The 11859-nt window shown below is 42.4% G+C and overlaps 1 protein-coding gene across 1 annotated transcript; it reads right to left on the reverse strand.

The window, feature by feature from the left end:
- Positions 1 to 7549: 7549 nt before the first annotated feature.
- Positions 7550 to 10257, reverse strand: LOC120442502 (NACHT, LRR and PYD domains-containing protein 1b allele 3-like). Its single transcript, XM_039619010.1, has 5 exons — positions 10064 to 10257; positions 9809 to 9937; positions 9523 to 9658; positions 8748 to 8777; positions 7550 to 8360 (listed from the first exon to the last, which is right to left on the reverse strand). Exons 2-5 carry the CDS (start codon positions 9932 to 9934, stop codon positions 8092 to 8094), a joined length of 561 nt encoding a protein of 186 aa, XP_039474944.1. The 5' UTR covers positions 9935 to 9937; positions 10064 to 10257; the 3' UTR covers positions 7550 to 8091.
- Positions 10258 to 11859: the final 1602 nt, after the last annotated feature.

Here is an 11859-nt window from a genome sequence, read left to right on the forward strand (position 1 = left end):
CTCTCACTGTCGGAATTCCGCGCCTCAGAGACGTCGTTATTTTCAAAAAAAAAAAAAAAAAGGAACAAAGAAAAAAACAGCAACAACTAATAAACAGTGTTTGTGCACGTTCATTGCACATTTGTGGGAATGTTTAAATATTAAATTTTTATTAATTACTTTTCATTATATCTTTATTTTTTAAATCACCATGGCAATGCGCATGCGCATACTCTCCTGCACGCACAGGGCTTTGGAGTTGACGTAATGCCGCAATGCATTGTGGGAGCGCAGCACCATCTTGGCTGGCCACGAATCAAAACAAGATTGCTACGAACCATTCTGAAACGTAGCTCAAAAGAAAATGACGGTATAGAGACAGATTGTGTCCAGATGCAAAGAGACGGTACTTGATTGTTGAAATGTGGACCCGTATGAAATACTGCCGTGGAGTAGAAACCCTGAAGACCAAACCGCTATTGACTTAGCATGATCTACTCTGGTACCTTGTCTGTGGAGTCAGCGCATACACAGCGCACCAATTTCGCAATTATAAATCTCTGGAGGCGCACATCCAATTCACCAAGGACTGGGTACAAGATTTGGCTATTTTAAGCCTCCACGTTGTGAGTACGCCGTCATTCAAGCAAAGGTAAGTCACCTTGAGTACTGCGTAGTAAAATGCGTTTGATTCCCCAGAACATTCAGATTAGTGCAAGCATAAATTCATTCATGAGGGGAAATTACAGTGAGAACATGTGGAGGCTGTTAGGGGGATAACATAGTGAGTTCAGTGCACTGATGTGACATTGTCCTGAAGGATTTAGTTATTCTTTATGGTTAAAGAAATTGCCCTAATTAATTCATATTTATTATAAATAATCCTAATTACACATCTTGCTTCCTTGTTTGTGTCCTGTGTCACTAAAAATACATTCTGCTTTAGTTTTATACATTGATTAATGACCTGCAGAATCTCCTTATCATATTAGGTGTCCATAATTGTCACTTAAAGTTGAACATTATGTTTTCTCCCTCTTGAAAGTGATTACATCCTTGCATTACATACTTTAGGTTCATTTTCTGCAGGCAGGTTTCTGAAAGAGAACAGGCAGATTTAGAATATAACATGCAGCGTTCTATAGATGGATGATAGGGGATGCATAAAACTCTTTGTTACATTTATGATAAATGGATTTGAAAGTAGATAAAACACATTTGTGTCGGCCTTGGCTTATTAAAGTTCTTGTCTTTAAATGAACTTCGTCTGTGTGTGTTTCAGGTGCTGCACTCTTAAAGACTGAATTGCAGCATTGCAGCCACAGGTCATTGTGAGCATCACAGGAAGGTTGAAGCCGCCCACTGCACCTGTATGGCCGGAGTCGTGGAGACCTGCAGCCATGTCGCTGCTCTTTTGTTTAATGTAGAAGCAACAGTGCCGATCTGTGGCACAAGGACTGTTACAGATGAACCTGCATACTGGGTTTTGCCTGGTAATATGACCAAGACACAGCCAGAGGTTGGCCATAAGATAGACTTCTCCTCTTCAGCTGCCCAAAAAAGGTTCTTGATCAAAACATAAACAGACCATTCGTAGTGACAGGTAAAAGAAGCCGTCCTCAGAAAAGAAAAGTTCCACCTGCTACTGTGGAGGAGTTGGATCAACTGATGGGACAATATTTTTCCAAGCATAGTTCTGTTCTGAATAACCCATAATATTTTAATTTAGGGGCCATGTAAATAATTTGCATTTACTGAATATGTACTTACTAAGTACCACTGTTCAAAAGTTGAATAAAGAAACAAGGAAATGTTTGCCTATTTTTAATTAAAAGCACTTTGTAGAACATCAAATCAGTTACAATGTAGAATCAATGTTATGTTATGTACAAATGACAAAATGTTCACATAAAATCATGACAGCATTTAAATAATATCACCACTACTAGCATTCTGTAATTTACTGTCTCTTTTGAAAACTTATCACTACATAAACAGCACAAGCCTTTTAAAAGTATTTAACAAGAGCATTTTTCCCTGGTTTTACTACCACACTGGGCACACATGTTCACCAAAAGCGCAGCAAACCTTTGCCATCTTATCCACGAGGGTCACCTTTTTACCTACACATGGAAGAAGTAATCTGATTGGTATGGTGGTATGTAGCATGTAGTTTGAAGCAGGGATTTCGTGAGTGCCCCATGTGTAGTGTTGGAACCCAGTCAGGATTTGTTTTTTTCATTTCATAGGCTGGTTTGCTGCAATAATGCCAAATAATTAGCAATTCTATAAATAGAAGGTAATTCTGCATGGTTGTTCTAAGTTTGTGCTATGACCTCAGAGCGTATTGAAAATAAAACTAACAGGCTATAAAGAATAATATGAATTTATTTAGAACGTACCTGAATGAAAATACTGAAGCACACCAACAGATATCTGTGGATGGTAGAGAACTGAATATCAGCTCGTCTCGCAGCTGCTATCCAGGCTAGACGCCTTCTTTTGGTAACATCCAACACATAAGCTCCCTCATGATGCTTCCAGGTGAGGAAACAATGAAAAAGAGAGCCTGTTTTCAAGCTTATTCCTTTGCTGGTAGTGCAATCTAACATTACAACCGACCACACAGCAAGCATTTGTTTGGCCTGCTAATATGGCACCTCGACCAAAAATCCTGGCTACGCCCCATCCCGTAAGATCACGCTCCAGAGTCCTATTAATGTACGGATCTAGAAAGAAGACGTTGCATTTTTAACTCTGAGGGAGATGGAGAATGAGCCTATTTCCAAAAAAAGTGGAGTGTGTTCCTTTAAGTACTATATTGTATATATTGTCAAAAACTAAAGTGTACATAGCAGTTGTTGTATCTTGTTTACTGTATCACTGACAGATAATTTCAAAGTCAATGAGCGCTACATTATCGTGAGATATTGTGTAATGTGAAATACTGTAAGCAAATGAATAAACAACCTAATTCGTGATAGACCTTTGACTCTGTTTTGTTTGAATCCAACTGTTTTTTGCAGATGTGCATAAAACATGTTACTTTTAGTATTATTATCATTATCATCATTATTGCACTCAATACATTTTAAATAAAGGATACTTTGATATACATTCTACTGTAAGGTTGGAAATGTATTTTCTTCACCCTAAAATATGTTTTGAAATGTATTTTGGTTTGAAAGAAATATATTTTCAATTTCAAAAATATATTTTTTTGGAGCATCACAAATACAAAATATATTTACCATATATTTGAAATATATTTTGGCCAGGAAAAATGTATTTTTTTACCGTATGGGCTAAGTTGTGGAATAAATTTTATTGCATAATCACTGTTTTTACTGGAAAGCACTTCGGTCAATCATTTTGTTTTTAAAGTGCTCTATAAATAAAGTTGGATTGGATGTTTACAAATGCCAAGAAGACACAAACCAAACCGGAAACCAAACAACCTCTGGCTACGACACAGAAGAGCTACCTCGTCAGGCCAGGACTCTGCAGACTTTTTACACCTACAGGCCAGTGGACACTCTTTCAATGATGAGGATGTACACATCCTGGACAGGGAGGAGCGCTGGTTTGAGGGCGGAGTCAAGGTGGCCATTTACGTGAGAAGGGAAAGACCATGGGCGTTTACCTGGAATTGCCCACCCCTGACCTAGCACAATGCAAAGTGGCGTAAAGCACACCACCTCTGGACTGTGGCCTCTGGAATGACAAAACCTGTCTGGGTCTGGCGGTTGCCAAGATAATGGGCGTTTCTCAATATGCGTACTTGTGCGTATTGCGTTCTCGTGTACTCGTGACACGTCATCAGTCGGAGACCAAGTACTGTTCCAATTGGCACGCATCAAGCCGAGAACGCGAAAAAAGTCCCGGATGTGTTCTCGATCCGGCCGTTTTATCGAGCATGCATCGGTGGCGACTTGGGACAGCTAAATATCCCAGAATGCATTTCGTCCAAAACTCAACAGCGGACTCCCGGCACATCCTCCCCCCCCCCGCTCGCGGACTTCTCACTACTCAGGTTAAAGAAACTCCAGCAGCTGTCTATAGTATTGAGTGTCCACTAGAATAGAAATAAAAGCGTTCTAACATCTCACCTGCTTGTTTTTATTAAGGTATGTACACGTATGTACATGTACACTATTTTTATTATTAGAGGTTTTACTAGTGAGGTTAAACATGATATATAAGTCACTTAGATCACTTCTAAATGTTAATGTTTGGTTTATTTCAGTGTTTTATTTGTTCCTGAGTAAACCGGTTTGGCTGTGATTAAAGTTAAGCTTCATAACATGTTACTCACAGTTACATTAAGAGGGGACGGCAGTAAAAACTCCGGACCTGTGACATCATCACGCACGCTGGTGTTCCGACTGTACAAATCACGAGTCCGTGCTCGCGTGATTTTGAGAATTGAGAAGCGGCCCACGAGTCCGTGCTCGCGTTCTCGGCGGGTACGTACTCCCGTGCGTTCTCGGCGATGCGTACTCACCGAGAAGCGAGTGCGTACTCGCGTGCATTTAGGCATTGATAAACGGCCCATCTCTGAATCGAGGAGGGGGCCTAAGGGTACATTTGTCACCATCTTACAATGCTGTGATTTCAGCCATTTCCCAACTCTCTGTGAATGGTACTCATGGACATTGATCAGTGGTTATGAGAATTGGCATATTAATCATCAACCTGCCTCCCAGCTCATTTTTTAGCAGTGGGCTGGTTTCAGTCATTATGCCAATGTACAGTTTATAAGATTGGGGAAACCTGCAGTCAGCTGAGACTGAAGAAGTCACTTGGATGAGTGACGAAACGTTTCTCTCACTGAAAACGTCCAGATGAACAGAATCAACTTTTTGGGATAAAACTAAACATTTTCACACTAAAAACTAAAATCTAAACTGAAATGAGCAAAAGCTCTCTGGAAACTAACTTTAGCAGAATCTGACTCACTGCGAGTCACCACATTCCCGAACACATCGATCTTCGCTGCAGTGAACGCCAGCACCGCCACCTACAACAAAGCAGCCTCATACGGCGTGCTGCGCGCAGTGAGAGATGCCAAACGCCGGTACCGGGAGTGCATGGAGTCTCACTTCCACCAGGGCGACACACGGAGTCTGTGACATGGACTACGCACCATTACGGACTACAAAGCCAGAGACACTGCGCCGATCAACGCCGACTCTACATTCACCAACGAGCTGAGCCAGTTCTACGCAGGTTAGCCAGGCAGCTAATGCTAACTACCGTCTGACAACCGAGGACAGTGACATCATCAGCGAGAGACCGGTGATCAGCATCGCGGAGCACAACGTCCGAGTGGCACTGAGGAGGGTGAACACAAGGAAAGCGGCAGGGCCAGACGGCATCACCGGCCGTCTGCGGCGCTAACCAGCTAGCAGGTGTGTTCACTTCAATCTTCAACGAGTCCCTGGCAAAGTCTGTGGTCCCCACATGCTTCAAAAGATCCACCATCATCCCTGAACGATTACCGGCCAGTTGCACTGACCTCGGTAGTAATGACGGTGTTCGAGAGGCTGCTAAAGAACATCATCTCCTCCTCCATCCCAGACACCACAGACCCGCTCCAGTTTGCCTACCGACCCAACAGATCCACAGAGGACGCCATCGCCCACGTCCTGCACACCACCCTCAGCCACGTGGACAAGAAACAGGAGAACCTTGAAATTGCTGTTTGTTGATTACTGTTCAGCGTTTAACACAATAGTGCCGGGCAGACTGTTCACAAAGCTGAGGGATCTGGGACTCAACAGCCAACTGTGTGCATGGGTGTTGGACTTCCTCACTGGCAGAACTCGGGTGGTGAGGGTGGGTAGATGCATCTCTAACAGCATCACTATCAACACAGGAGCGCCACAGGGATGTGTCCTCTCGCCACTGCTCTACTCCCTCTACACTTCAGACCGTCTGGCCACTCATGGCTCCAACACCATTGTGAAGTTTGCTGATGACACAGTGGTGTTGGGCACCATCTCCAACAACGATGAGGGGGCCTACGTGGATGAAGTGAAGAATCTGGCATCATAAAATGGTAAATGGCCTGTATTTGTATAGCGCTTTACTAGTCCCTAAGGACCCCAAAGCGCTTTACACACCCAGTCATCCACCCATTCACACACATTCACACATGGTGTGAATGTGTGTGTGAATGTGTGTGTGTGCACATCATGGTGCCAGGATAACCATCTCCAGCTGAACGTTGGCAAGACCAAGGAGCTGGTGGTGGACTTCAGAAGGAGCGAGCACAGAGACTACAAACCCATTATCATCAATGGAGCTCCAGTGGAGAGGGTGCGGTCCTTCAAGTATCTCGGTGTCCACATCTCCTCAGACCTGACATGGTCTGCTCACATTCAGGTCCAGACCAAAAAGGCTAGGCAGCACCTGTACCACCTATGACAACTGAGGAAGTTCAGGGTCTCGCCAGCGATCCTCAGGACTTTCTATGCAGGTGCTATGGAGAGCATCCTCACACAGAACATCACATCCTGGTTTGGGAACAGCTGTGTTCCCCACAAGTCCAACACACACACGCCTTCGCACAGCATCCATAAGTGACTGAGACAGGACTCTCTTCTAGACTCTCTAAACCACCGGCACAATGTACATTTTAAATTCTTTTTAATTTTAAATATGTCCACATTGTCTTTTCTTATTTAATTCACTTAATGTACAGAATTCATCTGCTTGCTGCATACACTGCTACTACTGCACATTCACTTAATGTTTATAATATATAACGTTCTTCTTCTCTCCCCTTTTGCACAGTCGAGCGTGTCAGGTTACATTTCACTGCGTGTTGTACTTGTATAACTATGCATGTGACTGTTGAGTCTGTGCTTCCAGGCCCCGCTAGTTTAGAGACTTATTCCTCATGAAGAATGAAAACAAGACAGAACATCTTCAACCGGTCTTTTACTCGCTAACGAGGGAAGCTTGGTCAGAACCAGGCTGTGGAGGTTAATGCTCCTCACCTGTCTCCAGGCCAAGTCCTTCAAAGAGCAGCTCTCCTCGCAGCTATTTATTCCAATGACAGTTACAGTTTACACAATACAACATAAGCACCTCCCACTGTAAACCCCCCCTTGGTTACAAAAGACAAGGCACTGTGTGTATGTGTGTGCACGTGTATGCATGCCTGTGTGTGTGTGTGTGTCATGGGGGTGCGTTTGTGTGACCTCCTGCTCACCAAAAGGATCATAAAAGCAGGAAGCTTACAACACAAGAAACAGATCTTTCAGATAGGATGTATCTACAATAAAACCCACGTCAGCCTCTCCCAGCACCAAATTGGCTGGAGAGGTGGTCCGAGACAAAGAAATGTCTTTGATCCAACTGCTTGAACCAAGACTTTACAAATTTAAGAAACACAATGACAACATTCAACAATTTGACTCCAACAGTGACGAATAAAGAATCTTGAAAAATCAAAACAAAATAAAAATACAAAAACTGTAAAAGTCTGATAACTCTGATCACCACAAGAAGCTTCTTCTTCTACACACATGGAAGTTTCTGTTGTGCTTTAATGAAACTTTAGTGTCTAATTATCATGTGAAACTCATGTTATCAGAGGGATTCTGTCGTAAATGCAGCAGCAGAATGTGTTTATGGGCAAAATCAGCTTCACTAAATTATAAAAAGACATTTTATTTCAATTCTGACTCATTATACTGTCTATAAAACATTTAGATGCATGAATATTGTGTGTGGGTGGGGGGGGGGGGTCATTTGAATGTGTGAAGAAGTTTTGAAAATATAAAATATGCAAAAGACAAAGTGTGAAGTGGGATGAAAGCTCAGCTGTGACACGTCTCCCAGTCTCATCATTTCTTTCCTGTTTTCAGGATTCATGTACAGCAACCAGCACCTTTAATTATTAACAACAGAGTAAACGTTCATATTCAGCCTGTATGATGTCACCAGGTCCAAATTATAACCAGTGTTATAAATCCGCCCACTATCATATTAAAGCATAAAACAAAGAGTCAGATATTTCTTATGTTTATATCAGAAACACAGAAACATAATGTCAGCATTTCCCTTTTGTAAATACTTTCACTGTAGAACACAAAATGGATTTCAGCAAACGTTCTTCCAGCAGAGGTCATTAACAAGGAGTCTCTCGTGTGTCTGAAGGATTTGGTAGAAGACATCTTTGGAGGCACTGCCAGCTTTCAGGGGACCGCTGTAGAGTTCCCTCATCTTTTCCTGAGAGGTCTGCAGAGCTCTGATTCTGTCATAACTTTCCTGCTGGATAACTTTTTCTTTCAGGAGCTCATCCAGAATCGGCTCGATGTTGCTGACTCTCTGGATCAGCTCCACTCTGTGTTTATCCACAAAGTGGTTTTCTGAGGAAAGATTACAGAGATTCATCACATATGTTGTTAATAAAAGACTAAATCCATCCACAGCTTACATCCTCTGTCACTTATTTCCAAACAGAACTCACTGATATGTGTTAAATATTAAAGACTGATTCATTGTTGTGCTTCTTTTTACTTTGTACATAATCGACTCAAATCTAACTTGGTATCTTTCTGCTTTTTTCCCCTCTTCACCCTCAAACCAGTCAAACCAGTCTGCCTCTGCATGAGCCTGTTTCTGTCTTCCCCTCTCTGAGACTGTCTGATTGTTGGATGCCGATATTCAGCACTAATGTTGTCATACCAAAGGGAACCACCACAGCCAAACAAAGTGCAGTTCTTTTTATACACAAATAATGTGAAACATCTTACCTTGTACTTTACCACTTCTTTGGTATTCATCTGAAAGTGAAATAAAATAACCAGTGAAAATACAGAAACACCGTATTTACTGGGCTTATCTACCAGTAGGCGTTAGCTTTAATAATAACTGTCACAGATGATGTCGTCTTCACTGCCCTGCATTCGCTCTTCATACATCTGAAATATAACAAACTCTCTCTCAGCAGGCTGTTTGTGAAGCTGACTGGCAGACTCGTCACTCTGCTCTTCAGTAACACATTGTGCAACTGGACACTGGACTTCCTGTCAAACAGGCTGCTGTTCAGACTGGTAATCACAGCTCCTCCCCTCTAGGGCCACACTGGAGCCCCCCAGGGTCGTGCACTCAGCACCCTCCTGTTCATGTTGATCAGCCATGACTGCACTCACAGACATGGAGAGAATATCTTCATGAAGTTAGAGGACAACACCACCATCATCACTCTGTTGGAGGAAATCAGCCGTGCACAGCTGTGCAGTTTGGTGCAAAGACAACAAGTCACTGCTCAGTGTGAACACATGTTTGAAGCTAATGGTCAGACAGCAGGAGAGTTTACTTCATGGTGAGAATACATCAGTTACATACTTCGCCACGAACAGGTATTTATTTTATATCTGAATTATTTCTTCATTCACATTTTAGTTACCAGCATAAAGAGATCACAGGAACATTTGCCATCTGTGTTACATAATGATCGGTAAAATAAATCTTCAAAGTGAAAGCGGTACAGTGATGACACATTTTGTAGACTAGCTTAAATCTTACCTTTTCTAACAGTGCGGGTCCAAACTGACTGAAGCTCTTTTTTTGGTGTGAGTCTGAGCTGGAAGTCTCTGTCTGGATTCTTCATGTACACTTCAAAGAAATTTGGAGTTCTGCTTTCATATCTGAGCTTTAACACCTGTTAAAGAGTGAAAAGATAAAGTCAGGAAGAACCTGTAAGATATTTTTCTTCTGAGGGAGAGAAATCTGATGATTATTCATTCATATAATTTAAACAGACTAATATATTTACTGATCTTACACAGATTCATAAATAAATTCAACATACCTGAGGACAGATTTCTGCACCATCCAAATCTGCTCTTAGGATGAAACGATGAAACATTTTCAAGGACTTTTCTGGATGTGGCTTTCGGATGACTTTGTATCCACAGGATACTTCTCTCCGGTCCATCGTCTACAGAGTGAGAGAATATATATGTATATATGTGTGTCTGTAAAGATGCTACAGGGATCCAATATTACTGTCTGCTGATTTATTTGTTGCACATTGTCCATCTTATACTGTGAAACATGTAATAACCTGCTGTAGCCCAGGATCACTGTCATGAACTAGCTGTGTGAAGGCAGATGAGGACCCAAACGCTGAACTCAAAATCACTGCTTTATTGCAGGCCTTACAAAGAAACAGAACTAAACTAAGGACCGAGGGAACACAGAAAGGAACACAGGTTCAGGGAGGAGACATTGACAACGCAACACTGAACTGAGGGAGACCTGCACATAAATACACAGAGGGTTAACGAGGGAAGTGGGAGCACATGGGGAACACAGCTGACACAGATAATCATAACGAGACACGGCAGTAGCAAACACAACACTGACGGGAGACTGTCAAAGTAAAACAGGAAGTACAGAGGTGCAGGCAGGAGGAGAGAGAGAGCACAGGCATAGCGGGCGAAACATGGGGGGGGGAAACATGGAATAAAACACAAGGAGGGGAGACGAGGGCTCACAGATACACAGAGGGGCACACAGGGGGAAAAAGTCACAAGGGGAAATCAAAATAAGGAACAAGTTAACAGAGCAACCCAGGAACCATGGCCTAAATAAAGAACTAAATACAAAAATACACGAAAACTAAGAATGCTAGGCCAACATGGCCCAGGATCATGACAATCACGTGGGATCAGATAAACATGCAGTGTGAGGAAAGCTGTGTTGGTCTGATATATCAACACGTTACAGTTGATTTTCACAGGAACGCCGAGTTTCATCAGGACCGCTCTCAGAGAGAAAATCGGTTCAGTTAACTTGACATGTGTTGGTGTGACCTCAGACACTTTTTCCACAACATCTCCACAGTCATCTATGTGAACGACTGCAAACATGTCCAATATGTCAGGGATGTCATCTGCACAAGAAAATTGGAATCATAAATGTAATTTAATATTCAATAATAATGCCATCGTGTCCTCTTACCGATGCAGATCCAGTGTGGCAGGTGAACTTCATTTAACTTCCCAGCAGTGACTGTGACGTCCATCAGAGGACCTGCAGGCATGTATTGTCTGCTCTCCATCCTCTCCATGTGTTCATTTTTTACATATTTATTTGTTTTTGACTTGTATTTGGTTCCTGAGGTGATACCTGATAATCTCTGCACCAGAATCTGCTCATCTTCATTAAAGCCTTTCTGGTCACCTCCACACACTCTCGGCTGTACTTCTCCATCATCACATTCACTACATCCTGAGTGTTTGCTGCTTTCAGCTTGCTACTTGAGATGAGGAGTGAATCTTTCTGCTATTCAATCAGTGACTTGAATTCATCTACGTGAGCAGCTTCTTAGTCGTCATAGTTACCACCTGGAAAATGAAAAAATCATTTTGTACCTGCAGGACTGAACCAGTCTGTCACTTCTTATGCAGGAGGTGCAGGGCCAGCGATGGTGACACACAGCAGATACTGACACGTGCCAACGGGAAGTTCATGCAGCTACATGGATGTTTGCTCCTTCATGTTGAAATTAGCGTCACATGTTTAAATATAGTCATTAAATGATTTTGAGCAACCTTTGAATGAAAGATGTCCAACATCACACATCACAGGTTACATTTTCACATCTTCAGTTATTTCCACCTGCATTTTGTTCCTGTGAAGTTACAGCTGAATAATTCATTTTGTCTTTTAAAGGACAAAACAGCAGCGGGGGGGTTTACACTGTCTCAAAGCAAGAAGGTCCCGGGTTCGACTCCACCCCCAGACCTTTCTGTGTGGAGTTTGTATGTTCTCTCTGTGTTTGTTGGGTTCTCTCCGAGTACTTCAGCTTCCTCCCACAGTCCAAAGACATGCAGTTAGTGTGGTTTAGCTAACTGG

This window comes from Oreochromis aureus, linkage group 11, assembly GCF_013358895.1.
Source record: "Oreochromis aureus strain Israel breed Guangdong linkage group 11, ZZ_aureus, whole genome shotgun sequence".
NCBI lineage: Eukaryota > Metazoa > Chordata > Actinopteri > Cichliformes > Cichlidae > Oreochromis > Oreochromis aureus.

Excerpts from the sequence above, each read along its gene's own strand:
- LOC120442502 (XM_039619010.1), bottom strand. The coding sequence starts at position 9,934 with ATGGACCGGAGAGAAGTATCCTGTGGATACAAAGTCATCCGAAAGCCA. Across the intron at positions 8,778-9,522 it reads GACCCGCACTGTTAGAAAAG|ATGAATACCAAAGAAGTGGT; the intron begins GTAAGATTTAAG and ends TTTCACTTTCAG. Across the intron at positions 8,361-8,747 it reads AAGAAGTGGTAAAGTACAAG|AAAACCACTTTGTGGATAAA; the intron begins GTAAGATGTTTC and ends ATCTTTCCTCAG.